The sequence below is a fragment of the Saimiri boliviensis genome, chromosome 5, assembly GCF_048565385.1.
Source record: "Saimiri boliviensis isolate mSaiBol1 chromosome 5, mSaiBol1.pri, whole genome shotgun sequence".
Taxonomy (NCBI): domain Eukaryota; kingdom Metazoa; phylum Chordata; class Mammalia; order Primates; family Cebidae; genus Saimiri; species Saimiri boliviensis.
The window spans coordinates 115,893,331-115,910,524 of NC_133453.1; the positions used below are offsets into that span (position 1 = coordinate 115,893,331).

Consider the following 17,194-nt stretch of genomic DNA (forward strand, 5'->3'; position numbering starts at 1 on the left):
ATAAATAAATGTTTGCTGTTTCAGCCACCAGTTTGTGTTATTTTGTTACGGCAGCCTGACTTGACCAGGATATTTAGAAAATAATTATTTAAAAAGGACTTCACTTTTTTCTTTTTTTTTTTTGAGATGGAGTCTCTCTCTGTTACCCAGGCTGGAGTGCAGTGGTGCAATCTCGGCTCATTGCAACCTTGCAGCCTCCGCCTCCTGGGTTCAAGCAGTTCTCCTGCCTTAGACTCCAAGTAGCTGGGATTACAAGCATGTGCCACCACACTTGGCTAATTTTTGTATTTTTAGTAGAGATGGAGTTTCACCACGTTGGCCAGGCTGGTCTCAAACTCCTGACATTGTGATCTGCCTGCCTTGGCCTCCCAAAGGGCTGGGAATTACAGGCATAAGCCACCGCGCCCGGCCAAAAAAGAACTTCTAAAAGCAGACGTTTGACAGAGCACCAGCGTGGGTGGACAATCGTTCTGTCCCATCCCTGCACTGTGGTGGAGACAGGTGGTGCTGCATGGGGATGCCTGGGCCAGGCACTTGGCCCTTCTGATCCTCAGTCTCCCCTGTAACAGGATCAAATCTCTCCCCCAACCCCCACGGACACCACACTAAACAGAGGGTAGCCAATTCTCACTATCTTCATTGCCATTGATATTGTCATTCTATTTAATACTGAAAACAATTTTTTGAAGCCCCTTTCAGACCAAAAGAAAAAATTGGGCCCTCTATTTACTTTGAAACGTGTTCCTGGTTTTTTGTTAATTAAAAAAAAAAAAAAAAAAAAAAAAACCAACACCCCCTCCCTGACCATATTGTTCCTGAAGTTCCCTTTTGCTGTGGCACCAATAGTCACAAACCACTTCCACTCTTACTGAGATTTTTCTTTTTTTTTTTTTTTTTTTTGAGATGGAGTTTCACTCCATCTGGAGTGCAATGGCCCGATCTTCACTCACTGCAACCTCCGCCTCCCAGGTTCAAGTGATTCTTCTGCCTCAGCTTCCCAAGTAGCTGGGATTACAGGCATGTGCCACCACACTTGGCTAATTTTTATATTTTTAGTAGAGACAGGGTTTCACCATGTTGGCCAGGCTGGTCTCAAACTCCTGACCTCAGTTGACTGGCTCGCCTCGGCCTCCCAACATGCTGGGATTATTGGTATAAGCCACTGCACCAGGCTCTTGCTGAGGTTTTGAAAGCACCCCCTTAGAAACCATCAGGAAGGGCTGGGCGCGGTGGCTCAAGCCTGTAATCCCAGCACTTTGGGAGGCTGAGGCGGGTGGATCACAAGGTCAAGAGATCGAGACCATCCTGGTCAACATGGTGAAACCCCTTCTCTACTAAAAATACAAAAATTAGCTGGGCATGGTGGCGCGTGCCTGTAATCCCAGCTACTCAGGAGGCTGAGGCAGGAGAATTGCCTGAGCCCAGGAGGCGGAGGTTGTGGTGAGCCGAGATCGCGCCATTGCACTCCAGCCTGGGTAACAAGAGCGAAACTCCGTCTCAAAAAAAAAAAAAAAAGAAACCATTAGGAAGAATCTCTTTCTTCAATCCCCCGCTCTGTAAGAACACTGAGTTCAAGAGATGACCTGTCTTCATGGGGGAAACTTAGTAACCCTGAATCTGCAACAGGAATTCACTACGTAAACAGCAATTCATCACCCCAAATACCTCCCAGACAAAGCTGGGAAATTTATGGCTATTTGGGGCAATCTGGAAAGAACCTCAGTGACAGTGAATAATTTTTATGTTCTTACAAGAGAAAAAAATCTAAGACCAGCAGGAACTCCAAGGGGTTTCATTTTCTTTTTAGGTGGAAGCGGCCACAAGAGAAGGGATTGCTTATCAAGGTTTCAGTCGTGTAAGGGATCTCCAGCCTCGGAGGCGTATTTTCAGTTTCGATTCAGCTGATAAGTGGGGAGAAAGCAACCCAGGTTTTGGAACTTAGCTTTTTCCCTCTTTGCAGACAACCTCCAGAGCAGGGCAGTCGGCAGTTGCTAGAGATTTATTTCTCCACTTAGTTGTCTCCGCTTGCGGCTTCCTCCCATGAGTGGGGACCAGGAGAAACTCCCTGTCTATGATGAAGGCAGAGGATGAACAATGAACCAGACCCACGCTGCTCAGCACATCTGATGAGGCCAGAAACACAGGCTGCAAAGGCTAAAAAAGCCTCTCAGGGGTCATCTGGCTGTGTGGGTGTGAAGACCTGGCTGCACTTAGAATCATCTGGGAAGACTTACAAATATGGATTCTGAGTCTCACCCCCAAGGATTCTGACTTGGTGAGTCTGGGATGAGGCCAGCGGTGCTCCACTTGGACCTGCATCTGGGGACCCCTGGGCCACCCTGGCCCCCTTAATTTATAAGCAGAACTAGCCCCAGGGTGGAGAATGAATTAGGTGCTTGTCACCTGGCTACATAATTTAAGGTGTCCTTAGTTATGCCCAGCTGACCCGAGCACAGACCTCCCCAGTCATTCTCCTCTCCAGCAGCACAGGGGCGGGCGTGGGAGGGGAGTACACACCCATGCGGGCATCTATTGAATGTGCCAGGCCTGCATCTCTATTATCTCACCTCTATCCTGTGAAGTAGACTTTATTATCCCCATTTTACAGATGAGAAAACTTAGACTCAGAGAGGCTGAGTCATTTGGCCAAGGACACAGAGTTGCTGAAACGACAAGGCCAGCTTTGAAGCCAGGTGGTCCCTTTTTTGGCCCACGTTTAACTACACCAGGGCGCCCTCTCAGCAGTGGTCTCCTCGGGGTTCTGTTGCAGCCTGGAGCACAAGCTTCTCCCCTGACCGTTGCCAGATAGCTTATTTCCCATGCTTTTTTTTCTGGTTTTTAGTTGACTTTTCATTGTATTCAGCCTAGTGACCTGGTCCTCTCTTCTGCTCTTTCAGGGTTATTCAGTGTTTTGTGTTGCACAGAACAGGGGCCACAGGGGACAGGGACCACAGGGCACAGGGGCCACAGGGCATTGCTTCCCTCCCCGGGGCCTGGCACCTAGCAAGCACTAGCAGGCAGTCTGGCCATAGCGGCTGAGTGATGAGTGAACCGCTTGGAAGCTGCACGTGGGCCCAGGCCTCTTTTAGGTCTGTCTCCCCTAGAGGCAGCTGTGAAAACACACAAAGCAGCAACGGGTCCAACATGGGAGTCTGAGGAGCAGAAAGAAGCTATGGTGGCCACAGGAGCCCAGTGGGCAGTGAGGTGAAGCTAGGGAGATGGGCCAAGGCCGGTCAGCCAGGGCCATAAAGCGGATGGATTTTGTCCTGAGAAAGCCAGCTTTGACAGGGGAGGGCCATGCTCCTGAGGCCCCTGGGTCACCAGGCTGTGCTGCCTCCTGTACTGCTAGCTGCCCCTTCAATCAGGAGCCCCACACTGTTCATGGGGTGACTCCAGGCCCTGGCTTGCAGTGGCATGCAGAAGCATTTAGTGTTTTGACGCTTTGCAGCAAAAAATGGAAGAATGAAAGGCAACCCAGATTACAATTTTACAATGAAATGTAAAAATGTAATCTGAAATCAGATTACAATTTTACAATGTCTATGACTAGGAAACACATCATTTGTCCCCTTGGAATTTACGACAAAGCCAGGTAAGAGCTGGGTTGAAAATGACCTTTGTCCAAGAAAAAAAGGTTTTGCTGAGTAAATTAAGAGTGCGGATGAGACTGAGGAAAAAGCATAAATTGTACATGAAAACTGTTTAAGACATTTTAGTAATGTCAGCTTAGTACAACTGACACCTGGATTGCCTAATTCCATAATTCAGGAAGCTCCCCACTCACCTCCACAAAAAATTAGTTTGAATTGATTATATTTAATTATACTTGAATGCCTCAAAATGAACGATTCCAATGCCTACTGTGTTGTTCATAACATTTGAAGCATGTGATCTGACTCCAGAAAGCCCCTACCTCGGCATGTGCACGCCCACAAACATGTCAAAACTGGCCCTATTTTGAGTTGACTTTTAAGATTATACAGCCTTATACCTGAGTCTACCTTTGATTTCAGCCTCTTTAATTTGAATCCTTCAAACCCTGTGGAGTTTTCTAAATAAGCTCTGCCAGCTGCTATCAGTACAGGCAGATTCACACCCCAACTTGGGGTGGTGCTGACTCCATTTCCTCAAAGATAACACAGAAAACAGAAAAAAAAAAAAAAAAAAAAAAAAAAAAAAAAAAAGATCGGTGTGGTGGCTCACACCTGTAATCCCAACACTTTGGGAGGCCAAAGCTGGCAGATCACATCAGGTCAGGAGTTTGAGACCAGCACAGCCAAGATAGTGAAACCCTGTCTGTACTGAAAATACAGAAATTAGCTGGGCGTAGTGGTGCATCTGTAGTCCCAGCTACTCAGGAGGCTGAGGCAGGAGAACCACTTGAACTCAGGAGGTAGAGGGTGCAGTGAGCCAAGATTGGGCCACTGCACTCCAGCTTGGGGGACAGAGGGAGACTCCATCTCCAAAAAAAAGAGAGAGAGAGAGAAAAGAAATCAACCTCTAAAGACACTAGGCTTTATGTATCAAGGGTCTTTAGCATACAGTAGTCCCCACTTATAGGGGATCTGTTCCAAGACCCCCAGTAGATGCCTGAAGCCACAGATAGTACCAAACCCTGTATACACTATGTACATACCTGAACATACAGACCTATCGTAGAGTTTAATTTGCTAATTAGGTACAGTACTTTTGTGCTTTGAAGCCGTTAAGTCAAACAAGGGTGACCTGAACAGAAACACAGCAATGTGGTGACAGCTGATGTGACTGCCTAAGTGACTGAAGGGCAGGGAGCAGGCCCAGTGTGGGGACGATGGACAAAGAGAGGGGTCACGTCCCAGGCTAGATGGAGCGAGATTGTGTCACGCTACTCAGAATGGAGTGCCATTTAAAATTGATGCGTTATTTCCAGAAATTTCTATTTAATATTTTCAAACCTCGGTGTATTGCAGGTAAATGAAAACTCAGAAAGCAAAATCGCAGCTAAGGGAGGAACTACTGTATTCAATCCTTCACCACAGCAAGCCTGTTTCTGACAATCTACCCTGAAAAACAATTTGGATGCAAAGAAAACATGTGTGAGAAAGAGCACAGTCTCTTCATTTCATACAAGAATGGAAATAACGGGGCTGGGTGCGGTGCCTCACGCCTGTAACACTAGCACTTTGGGAGGCCGAGGCGGGCAGATCACAAGGTCAGGAGTTCGAGACCAGCCTGGCCAATATGGTGAAACCCCATTTCTACTAAAAATACAAAAATTAGCTGGGTATAGAGGTGGGTGCCTCTAATCCCAGCTACTTGGGAGGCTGAGGCAGGAGAATTGCTTGAACCTGGGAGGCAGAGGTTGCAGTGAGCAGAGATCACACCACTGCACTCCAGCCTGGGCCACAGAGCAAGACCCCATCTCCAAAAAAAAAAAAAAAAAAAAAAAAATGGAAATAAATAAATACACAAGAGGATGGGTGAGTAAAGTATTGGACTTCCCTTAATGTAATATCGTGGGGCCACTGAAAAGATGCTCATAAGTTTTCTATCTACGGCATTTCAGCACATTTAAGACACTCGATTAGAAAACACACCACGATTTCACATACCTTTAAGGAAGAAAATACCCAGAATGGGTTATCTAATAAAGGACATCTAAGTAAAGTTGGGGTCCTAAAGGTGTATTTCTTTGGTGGGAGGGGAATGATAAGCAGCCTCGTCAGGCATAAAGAGCCCGTGAGGAAATCTCCGCGTCCTAACCATGGACCCGGATGCAGGCAGGGAACAGAACTGCCCCTGAGGACATGCACAAGCCAATACTCACGCTGGTTTAAGTCTGAATTTGCACTGATATGATCTGGAAATACCCCAAGTAAATGCTGTCACTGAATTTATGTTTAATTTCAGGTTATCTCAAGTTGGCAGTGCCCCAGGTGACTGACAGAATGAATACAACCTCCTCTGGAAAGAGCTGAATTTTCATACCGGCTGACAGTGCCTGTAAAACATCAGCCACTGTAGAGTGTAAGATCCAGAGAAGTGACAATGTGAAAATAAGTGAATCTTAGAATTAACCTTAAGCAAAAAGGCAGAATAAAATGGTATGTGGATGATGACAGGACACGTCTTTGCAGAGCAGACCAACTGGAAGGAGAAACACAGTAAAATGCTGACCGTGGTTTTTTGCAGGTGGTTAAGACTACAGCATTTTCTTTCTTTAAATAAGTCTGCATTTTCCAGCTTTTTCTAAAGTGAACATCGAAGAAAACGAGAAATAAAACAAGGTGAAGCAAATGAGAGGAGAATGACTTTAGGTGGGGTAGTCAGGGAGGTAACCCTGAAGCCCCTGAACTGAGAAGGGACCAGCACAGGAGAAGCCACCTTTAGAGTTCACTGCTACATCTGTCTCCAGGACAGGGTCTGGGTCACAGGGAAGATGCTTGATACATATTTGCTAAATTAATACATGGGTTAAGGAAGGAAAAAGCTGCTAAAACAGGAGCCTAGGTCTTAAAGGGTCCCGGCAGATTCTGGCTCTTCAGGGAGCCATTCTCCCTGGACTGAGCCGATAAACAGGACCAGGCCAGCAGCAGGGCCCTATGGAAAGTCTGCAGCTGCAGGGTTAGAAGACCACGGTTGTGGTCTTGGGCCTGTTTCCCCACCTGTCAAAGGAGGTTAGTGCTGTGCCACCTCAACCTCTGAAGTGAGCTCCAGATGATACAGTGCTTTGAAACACTAAGCCACGTGTGAGCCTGAAGGGCTGTCATGCTCCAGAAGGTCCTCGTGCGAGCCCACCAGCACCTCCCTGTGACACTGGGACCTGTGAGCTTCACATAAGCTGCTTTGTCTCAGGAGGGTGCCTGTGCTCTGCGGCTCAGCCCACGGGAGATCCCACATCAGCTCCTGCCTTCCTGCCCGCATGCACTTTCCAGATTCACTTACTGTGTACGGGCCGGTGCTGGAACCTACAGAGATAAGAGTTGGGTCCCTGTCCTTGAGAAAGTCACAGGGAGCCCAGAAAGCCAGATGAGCAAACAGGATGATACCTGAGGGAGCGGACACCCAGTCTGCTGCTGAGAGGCAGTTAACAGCAGCCACCCTTGGGGAATAATCACAGAGGCACTGCGGGTTTTCACACATTGTTTCTTTTGCCTTCATAGTTTTGGGAGGTTAGCTCCATTTCAGAGGTCGGGGCTGGAAGCTGTCATCTGTCAAGGTCACAGAGCCTGGACTCGCACCTGGGCTGGGGTGACTCCAGAGTCCACGCCCACAGGTATACTACCTCACTAGTGTGCGTGCGTGTGTGTGTGTGTGTGTGTGCACGCACACATGCTGGCAGTGGGGAAGGCAGGGAGACACCAGGGGGCTGTTGTAGAGATGACAGTGTGCTCTTAATTGAGAGACAAAGGCCAAGGGTAATGGTGGGCAATGAGGCTGGCACAGGCCAGGTGGCCTGTGGCTTCCTTGTGAAGAAGCTGATGTGAGCAAATCCACAAATCTGCCTGAAAAGGGCAAACTTCCCTGGGCTTTCTGCGCAGCTCATCCCCCTGCTCCAGGCCAGCCCCTCAGAGGACATTCAGCAAAGGCCTCCAGGTCCTGCAGCAAGAGGGCTGCAGGGGAAACCTGACTCCCACCAGCCTCCGGCTGCTCTGACTGGGAGCGAGCCCAGGTGTCACTGTCACCCTGGTCTGCTGTGGAGGGCACCTTGCTCTCCCTGGAGACCCAGCTCAGCTCTCGCTGAGCAGTGGCTGTTTTGCGGGGCAGGAAGAGCCAAGCTGGGCCTGGCTGCTGATACTGAGCAGAATTCTAAGGAATTTTCAGATAGAATTATGGTTACTAATAGGCTGACCTTAAAATAGAGAGGTGATCCTAGGTTAGCTGAGTAACCCAAAATAATCACAGGAACTGTTAAAACAAGGAAGGCAGAAGAGAGACTCCAGGCACAAGGACACAACCCACTACAGGTGGCTTTAAAGGGAGCCACAAGTTGGGAAATACGGGGATTGAGAATGAACCCCGAGGCCCACAGTGGGCAAGGAACAGGGACCTCAGTCCAGGCTACCAACATAGGCTGCTTTTCCCCAATCAGGGTGTGCAGGGGCATGTGGCCCCAGAGGGTAAAGGATGGGGAAGTCCTGGGATGTGTCCCCACCCCAGAGTCTCTCCCCGGCTTGGCATCCTCAGGGGATACCAACAACTCGACGGACAGATGCAGTCCTGCCAACGCAGAACTCAAAGGCAGGTTCACTGCTGGAGTGTTCACACCCAGACCTCGGCCTTGCAACCCAGGCGGAGCACCGCCTGGCATGTGCTGCTGACTTCTGACTCTCGGGACATGGGGGATAGTAACTGGGCACTGCTTTAAACTGCTGTATCTGTGGCAATTGGTAACAAGGTAGTTGGAAATGACTCATCAATGAGCTATCCGAAGAAAGGTCACCTGGGCTGGAGAGTGGAGGGAACAGGGCTTAGAATGCTGGCCATGAAAGGACACTGGTCCTGCCGTCAGCTTCACACTGCCCACAGGAGCGTCTCCTCTGGGACAGGAGCATCGCAGTCACAAGTAGTGTTGAACGCATTCCTTCACTCAATCATTCAGCCAACGTTTCTCAAACGTTTGCTAAGACGTAAGTGCTAGCTGGGTGTCTGGAGCTCAAATCTCATGAAAGGACAGAAGGCCTAACAAATGACACCCAGTGAAATGAGTCCCAGGATAGGAAGAGGCCCCCCTGTGCTGCCCCACCTCTGGCATCCAGATGCGGTGGGAGGTCAGAGAAGGATCGCTGGTCCACCAGGGGTCAAGAAGGTTTCTCAGAGCTTGAAGCCCTGTCCTGGGTTTTGGTGCCCAGGAAGGAGAGAGAGGCCATGTCAGATGCCCACACTCAGGGGGCAGCAGCAGACTGGCTGGGCTGGCACATGGACCATAAGGGTCTTGGCCACCAGGTGTGCCAGGCAGCTCAGGAGGACCTCACAGTTCAGACAGGAAAGTTGGGATTGAGGATGTCAAGCAGGAAAGAGACTCTGGGGAGGGCATACATCCCAGGACTTCCCTATCCTTTAGGACAGGGACCTTCAAACCATGTCAGCCCCTCTGGGGCCACATGCCCCTGCACACCCTGACTGGGGAAAAGCAGCCTATGCTGGTGGCCTGGAGCACTGCACCCGCACACACCGTCTGCAAGTGAATGAATTTACACTTTGGTTTGCATACCAGCCTCGGAGAGTGTTGTGCCGCCAGCATCTGGCACATAGCAAACAATCCATGTTAGTTTTACAGGTAAATAAAAGACAAAGGCGGGTCCGTGAGAGGCTGACCACATCACAGAAAACAGTGAAGGGTGCGTGTCTGATGCTCGGGACAGGATGGGGGAGAGGTCAAGGCCTGCAGGCCAAAGGAAGCCAGCTGGGGACAGAGGGCAGACAGTATCCCTCACCCTGTGGCACAAGCCTGGAAGCTGGCTCTGCCCTCTGTCAGGAGCTGGGCAGCAGAGGCACCGCTGCACCAGGACAGGACACTCTCAGAGCCTCTTCTTGGATGGAGGGGTGCGCCTGTCCTGAATGAGGAGCTCAAGGCAGGAAAATACACTCTCAGCTCCATCTTTGTGACGAAGGTGGCAGCAGAAGCCCTGAGTTCATCTGGCTACGCAGGAGAGAGAAGGACTTCTGACTGTTCTCGCAGGGTCCAGAGGACCTGACTCCGCCACCAGCTCCCCAAGGGGCGGGGGCGCTGCTGGCAGGCCCCTCCCCTCCACCGGCTCTACTCTCCTAGTGTGGTCACATTAATCACTTGCACGTCTCTAAATGCAAAGTGCAAAGTTCCATGTATCATTTCATCTAATCCTCAAAACAATCCTATGCGCCGTTCCTAGCCCATTTCACAGATGCAGAAGTTGGACTGGTGAGCGGATTTTCCACTTTTACAAATTTGCAGTTGACAAATCCTTCTTGGAAGAAAAAAGTACATAAAAGACCAATGTGGAAAACGGATTGGAGCAAATCTGGTTAGGCGAGGAGTTGAAGGAGATAAGGCTAGAGCCCCACTTAGCTAAGGCCCTCCCCACAGGGCTCGCAGAGGCTCTTCAGAAACAAGAGGCTCTGAAGACACATCTATGAAGTCAGCCTTCAGGGCTACGCCTGAGGACTGGTGAATCTCACTCAGCTGGACTCCCTTCCCCAGGGCCACAGACTGCCTGGGGCTGAAGTGAAGTTCTGGAGAGAGCCTTGGGGGCTGGGACTGTCCGCCTCACACCCTGAACACCCTGCTTATGTCCGGGGGGTGCGGGACGGCCACTCGGTGGAGACCCTGACAGGTGATGCGTTCCTCTGATGGCCTGTCGGGACCTGCGTAACACCATTCCACATCCACATCAGGAAACGGGACCAGGAGAGACTGGTGAGGGCGGGAAGAAAGGCAGCCAGGACTCTGCTGAGCAGTGGGACCCCGGGGAAGACAAGCAGAAATCCTCCAGGATCTGCCCAGCTGGCCAGAGGGTGAAACGGGTGCTTAAAATCACAGACTCGCTACAACCTTGCTGGCTCTTAGAGATCACCCAGGCCTGTTCCCCAACTTTACAGACCCAGAAACTGAGGCCCAGAGAGAAAGGTGAATTTGCCTAGGTTTCTCAGCCGATGGGTGGCAGGGACTGGACAAGAACCCAGATTTCTTGACCTCTCGTCCAGTACCCTTTTCCCAACATTGTTCTGTGAGAATAACATGGAGACAGGGTCAAATAAGTCAAAATGAGGACCAGACACTTAAAGGTAGGAGTCCTGTATCTGCGACGCGATTCTCTGCTATCCTGCCGGGTGACCTGGGGCAGGAAGCAACCCCCAACCCGGGTCTCGATCCGGTTTCCTCCCTGCTCCGAGGGACGCCGTCCAGGGGCCCAGTGGGGTCTAATACGCTCCCCAGCACCCTCCACTCTGGAGTGAGAGGGACAGGTACAAGAGCGCCGCTGCCGCCTGGGCTCTGCACCGCCATTTCGCAGGCAGCCCGAGAAACGTCCGTTGCTCCGCCAGGCGGAGTTCTGCCCCGCGAGTCCTCATCCCAAGCAAGGCCCCGGGTGCACTGAGTCCACGCGCGGGCCTTTTGCTTTGAGCCAGGGACACACGCGCCGCCGCCCCGCGCCGCCCGCACAGGTCTGCAGCGCCAGCATCCGTGCGTTCACCGGCACCCGCTCCCTCGCAAACTCCCCAACTCCCCGGGCCACCCGATTCTGCTCCCGTAAGCGCCGCTCCCCACGCTGCCCGCGGGACGCTGGAGCCTCACCGCCGGCGCCCTAGCCCCAGGCGGGTTCCCGGGGAGCCACAGCTAGCGCGGGCAGGGGAGGATCCCCGCAAAGTCGGGTGGGGTGCTCTGCACCAGGCCCCGCCCTCCCCGCCAGGCCCCGCCCCCGCAGGGGCCCGCCCCTCCCCGCCAGGCCCCGCCCCCGCAGGGCCCCGCCCCACCCCGCCCGGCGGGGAGGATGTGAGCTCACTCCCGCCTCCATGTTCCCGGAGTCGCCTGGAAGCGTCTGTCCGAGGTTGCGGACCGCCTGGGGAGTCCGCAGCGCGCCAGGCCCTTCCGGGCGCCGCACACAGTAGGTGCCAGCCTCATGAGTTCGGAATGAAGGCGGGCAGCAGCGAGATCGACACAGAGCCCCGCCGGTAGCCGCCGGCGCCGCCCGGGCCCGCGCACGCCACACCGTAGCGCGCTTCCGGCCGGGCCACGTGACCGCGCGCGCACGTGTTCCGGCCTCCGCGTCGCCGCTGCGAGCCTCCTCCTGGTTGCCCCGGCATTGGTCCGCCTGGAGCCGGCGTGGGCCGGGCCCTGGAGGCGGTGGCCCGGGGAGCGGCTGAGACGCGGGCGCCGAGCGTCACGGGGGAGCAGGCCTGGGCCAGTGGGCGGCAGCCTCCGACATGAACCCCAGGGGCCTGTTCCAGGACTTCAACCCCAGTAAGTTCCTCATCTACTCCTGCCTGCTGCTCTTCTCAGTGCTGCTGCCCCTCCGCCTGGACGGCATCATCCAGTGGAGCTACTGGGCCGTCTTCACCCCCATATGGCTGTGGAAGCTTCTGGTCATCGCGGGCGCCTCAGTGGGTGCGGGCGTTTGGGCCCGCAACCCTCGCTACCGCACCGAGGGGGAGGCCTGCGTGGAGTTCAAAGCCATGCTGATTGCTGTGGGCATCCACCTGCTCCTGCTCATGTTCGAAGTCCTGGTCTGCGACAGGGTGGAGAGGGGCACCCACTTCTGGCTGCTGGTCTTCATGCCTCTCTTCTTCGTGTCCCCAGTGTCCGTGGCTGCCTGTGTCTGGGGCTTTCGCCACGACAGATCGCTGGAGCTGGAGATCCTGTGCTCTGTCAACATCCTGCAGTTCATCTTCATCGCCCTAAGGCTGGACAGGATTATTCACTGGCCGTGGCTGGTGGTGTTTGTGCCTCTGTGGATTCTCATGTCGTTCCTTTGCCTGGTCGTCCTCTATTACATCGTCTGGTCCCTTCTGTTCCTGCGGTCCCTGGATGTGGTTGCCGAGCAGCGAAGAACACACGTGACCATGGCCATCAGCTGGATAACGATTGTCGTGCCCCTGCTCACTTTTGAGGTCCTGCTGGTTCACAGATTGGATGGCCACAATACATTCTCCTTCATCTCCATATTTGTCCCCCTTTGGCTTTCCTTGCTAACTTTAATGGCCACAACATTTAGACGAAAGGGTGGCAATCATTGGTGGTTTGGCATTCGCAGAGACTTCTGTCAGTTTCTCCTTGAAATTTTCCCATTTTTAAGAGAATATGGAAACATTTCATATGATCTCCATCACGAAGATAGTGAAGATGCTGAAGAAACATCCGTTCCAGAAGCTCCGAAAATTGCTCCAATATTTGGAAAGAAGGCCAGGGTAGTTATAACCCAGAGCCCTGGGAAATACGTTCCCCCACCTCCCAAGTTAAATATTGATATGCCAGATTAAGCTCCCAGAGAGGACCCAAGCACACATAGACTCCACCTTGCCTTTGCCTCTTGTTCATTCATCCCAAACCTGGAAATGGAAGCAGGCTCCAGACAGTGTCGTCTCACGCCCTGTTTGAAGTCGCTGCCTCATCAGTATGCATCATAGATGGAGTTATTTCCATATATGGGTGTATGTGGTGTGTACCTGGGTAAGAGAACTTGGCTTTCCAGGTTTGCACTCTCAGATGTAGCTGGGGCAGTAAGCTGAATTGTTTTAGTAGGTCCTTAAAAGGAGTAACTACACAGCTGTTTGTTTGTTTTTTTTTTTTAAGTGCTACTGTACCTATCAAAAATATTGTTTAAAAAGTATTTTTGTACACTGCTAATCTAAAATTGTATTTCAGATTGTGCCTGTTATGACATAATAGCAAATGTAAAGAATTCTCTTTCCCACCACTTGTTTATAAACCTCATAGTCGTTATTTTTAGTGTTCCTACTGTTAAAATACTTTCTCCTTGGGCTTTGCTGATACTGGTCTTTGATATTCTGATAGATGATTTTTTTTCTATTGGAATGAATCCATGCATATGTAGTATTTATATGAACATTTTAGCAGTGTAATATGTTGAATTCTAGTTCTCTGCAGTACAATGTATTATGTTAAAGTATATTTTAAAGCTTACATGTGAAGATACACGTCTATTGCAGATGTCCTTGAAGACTGCATAAAACAGTATGTGCCTGGTGTGGCTTTTACCAAAGTACTAGGCACGAATATAGAGACTGCAAACCCCGTGAGTCTTAACATTTAGGTGTTAGTAACCAAGGTCTGTGCTGTGTAAAGGTCTCTGGTAGTACCCGTTAGTAGAGGAAGAAGCCACTGCACTTGGGAACTTGTGACATGCTCCAGTGTGGTACCAGGCCATAAAGTGACATGGTTGCTTAGCACCTTGAATTTTTCCACACAAGTCGTAACTCTGTGGAAATAAGCAGCAAGTGGTTTGTCCATTTCTAAGCATCTTAGACTATTAGTTGGCTGTAAAGCATTACTTGTCATCGGAAGGCTGGAGAGAGTGGCCTTACCCAGAAGTGCCAACAGAAGCAGGTATCATTTTAAGGTCCAAACTTTTTCATCTGTCAGCAATAAGGAAACAGCAGTTCCAGTTCTCTGTGTAGAAAAGTAAGTACACTGTTTCTTTAGGTGCCGGTAGCACACCAGGGAATCGGCAGAAGCTGGATCCTGCAAGAGTTATGTTTGTCTGACTGAGAACAAATAAATACTTTCGAAAGGAGGTTAAAACGAAAAGGAGTGTTGATGTTATTACTGTGGAGAAGACTGGATGGAGTCCACTTATTAGTCATTTACTAAAAATGATCTAAACTGCGTTCCACACTCTCTGCCCTGGCCATGAGGCAAACTTGTTGGGTTTGGAGAAAAATAAAAACATAATCCTGAATTCACTATTTTTGCCATATATAAAACATTAAAATAACATGCTCTGTACATGTGCTCTCAACAAAAGCCTGTGCTAGGAAGCTGAGTGCCAGAATGCCCGAGGGAGCCACGGCTCAGCTTAGTCGGCTGGGACAGGGCTCACTGTCTCTCTGTCTCTCTCACACTGGCAGTTTACACCAGCTGGCAGCCCTGAGAGCAGTGGATGTCACTTTTTATAAATAAGGATTCATACATTCACTTTCTCAATATTTCTTTAAGACCTACCCTGAGCCCAGCATGGTGCAGCCCGTGAGGATGTAGTGGAGAGCAAACAGGGACGTGTCCTGTGTAGTGAGAAGTGTGAGCTGCACCCGCAGAGGGAAAGAGCCCAGAGCAGCCTGTACAAGATGCAGGGAAAGATGCTGCTGGCCTCAGTGACCTAGAACTTGAAGCCCATTTTTGTTTTCCGGAGCCCAGGGCCTCCCCTCCACCCCTAAAGAATTTCTCCAAGACACGGATTTTCATTTCAGTAAGATGTAGGGGTGGATGGGCAGGCAGTGCTGGAGGAGTTGGGGGGCAGGTTTGGGGGTTGCAGTGGGATCACCGACCCCCCGGCTGCAGTTTTAGGCCAGGAGCTTGTTGGCACCTGATGCCAACTCCCCAACCTGAGGGGTCCCCCACAAACCGCCAGCCCATCTTACCTCCTGTCCCCCAAGCTGTCTAGTGTTGGAGAGCCAGGGTCTGAAGTGTGGAAACAAGCTTTCTCACCAGGTAGGGCATCCACAGTCAGGACCATTAGGTAAAACGGAAGCGACAGGTTGTAGGAAGTTGTCTGTGAGGTTGGGAGAACTTCAGGAGTGCCTGGGAATTTACCAAATTGCCATGTAACACTGACTTCCCAGTGTTCAGCACGTATCAAATTCTGGAACTCTTCCTCCTGTGACAGGCTCAGAGTCAGCTGTTGCTGCAAAGCAACCCCAGAACTCGGTGGTCTACATCCACAGATTCCCGTTCTCGGGCAGTCTACAAGTTGGCTTCTGGGTTACGCTCCAGGCCCGGGTCTGATCAGGTCTTTCCGCAACAAGTCTGGTATTCTGGGTCCCCGGTCGAAGTAGCAGCTTTTCCTGGGCCGTGTTCTTTCTCGTGGCAGAAGCACAAGGGGCTGAGCCCTACCCTGCAGGCACAAATACAGTCCCTGCTCACTTTCGGTTGGCCACAGCACGTGGCCAAGCCTGACCTCCGTGGGGAGAGGCAGTGCACGGCCAAGGAACAATCACAGTCCGCACAGGGCTGTCACTCCATGACCTCAGTGTTACAAGATGGTTCTCAAGGAATCACAAAATCTGTGGCAGATCACCCATGATGCATTTCCCCTGTGCTTCACAAATACTCTGTAATTGGTAAAAGCTGTTTCCATTAGAAGGGTTCTGTTGGGGATTTGAGGTGAGATGAGAAAGACCCTGCGTTCCAGCCCCTCGGTTAACAGTGGCATGGCCCAAGTGCTCCACACAGGACAGTTCTGGGAAAGTGCTGGAATCCAAAGCTTCTCCAAGGGCTATGCAGGGCACTTTGGAAAAGCCAAGCGTGGGTGCAGTGAGCCCAGCCATATAGGTGGAAGCTGCAGATGGTGAGGGAGGCCTCCTGCCTGGCCCTGCCAGGGTCCCGACTCAGTGAAGGAAGCTGTTGGGTAGAGGCCACTCAGCTAGGCAGGAAAGATGGGATGAAGCCCAGTGAGCTCGTAGGGGCCCGGGGAGCTGCGTGGCTGGAAACTCAGGCAGGGCTGCAGCACAGGGACCATTTGCTCGGCGTGTTGCCCCTGCCACCGCCAGCACCACTGACAGCATGACGCCCATATAAAGGGAGCCTCCAGACTCACCCCTGCTGCTGCAAGTACTTCCTCAGCAGCAGAGTGAGTCTGCAAGTCTGCCCTGAGCTCACGATTAATTACCAGGAGGGAGGATACAATCAGGCAAACCTCAGGTGTGTGTTCATTCTGTAGCTCCCAGAACGTGTGAGGAGAGAGCATCTGGCTCCTTTGTCCCCAGGAGGAGGTGGGATTCTGCCAAAACTCACTCAATAAAAGATTTTCCCAAAAGGAAGGGTGTTCTGATGCCAAAGTTGGCAAAAGTCCACTGCGCCACTTTCCTTGGAGATCTGATGCACACCTTTCCTCCCATCTTTACACCTCCGAAACCAGGCTCCCACCTGACACAACACAGCCATGCCTCATAGCAAGACAGCGGTTCATCCTTTCCCTAGGAGAAAAGAGAGGCGATGCCAAGCTGCTTCCGCCACCGTTAATACTTCTTCCAGCCCTTCACCCAGGACATCTGTAGGTTTGGTTTGGTCATGGCACTCTCTATTTAGAATGTACGGGTTAAAGTCAGCCGACACACCATGCCATCAGAAGTGTGGTGCAAGAACCCCTGGGGGTTCTCAAGGTCCTTCTTTTCCCAACCTCACGTGGTTTTCTTCAGCCAGGATGCCATACTGCAACAGACTGAAAGCAGAAGCAATTATGGGGATGCAGTGGCCTTCTGTTAAGCCAGGCTTTAAAGGTCCACAAAAATGCAAAACGATGCCACTCCTACTGACGAAATACATTTTTTGTTTTGGAAAATATAGGTTGTTTTAAAAATTAAAGTTAATATGTAATGGATGTAAGGTCTTAAAATGGACAAATAAATATTTTTCAGAGTTATTGGCTTTAATTTCAACGATGCTAAATGTTGGCATAACTAATAAGAGCTCGTTGGGGTCCTCAATGATTTTCAAGAGTGTGAAGGGGTCCTGTGACCAAACTATTTGAGAACTGCTACCCTATATTATCATGGGGGAAAGAAA

At 51.1% G+C, this 17,194-nt stretch overlaps 2 protein-coding genes and 1 long non-coding RNA gene across 4 annotated transcripts in view; 2 read left to right on the forward strand and 1 right to left on the reverse strand.

Annotated features, from left to right (window-relative positions):
- RALB (RAS like proto-oncogene B) overlaps positions 1–11,543 on the reverse strand; it is a 74,023-nt gene extending 62,480 nt beyond the window's left edge. Inside the window, exon 1 of the mRNA XM_074399846.1 lies at positions 11,460–11,543. The gene's annotated coding sequence lies outside the window, so the exon portion shown is untranslated. The remainder of the gene's footprint in view (positions 1–11,459) is intronic.
- LOC141584632 (uncharacterized) lies at positions 1,822–10,072 on the forward strand. Of its 2 annotated transcripts, none has more exons than XR_012517793.1 (3): positions 1,822–2,275; positions 4,950–5,191; positions 5,890–10,072. It is a non-coding gene; the product is annotated as an uncharacterized LOC141584632 (long non-coding RNA). The 2 variants fall into 2 exon arrangements; XR_012517792.1 differs by having other exon boundaries at positions 1,823–2,275; positions 4,950–5,075.
- A 121-nt stretch (positions 11,544–11,664) lies between the features above and the next one.
- Positions 11,665–14,221, forward strand: TMEM185B (transmembrane protein 185B). Its single transcript, XM_003931564.4, has one exon. It carries the CDS (start codon positions 11,881–11,883, stop codon positions 12,931–12,933), a length of 1,053 nt encoding a protein of 350 aa, XP_003931613.2. The 5' UTR covers positions 11,665–11,880; the 3' UTR covers positions 12,934–14,221.
- The last annotated feature ends 2,973 nt before the right edge of the window (positions 14,222–17,194 follow it).

Excerpts from the sequence above, each read along its gene's own strand:
- TMEM185B (XM_003931564.4), top strand. The coding sequence starts at position 11,881 with ATGAACCCCAGGGGCCTGTTCCAGGACTTCAACCCCAGTAAGTTCCTC.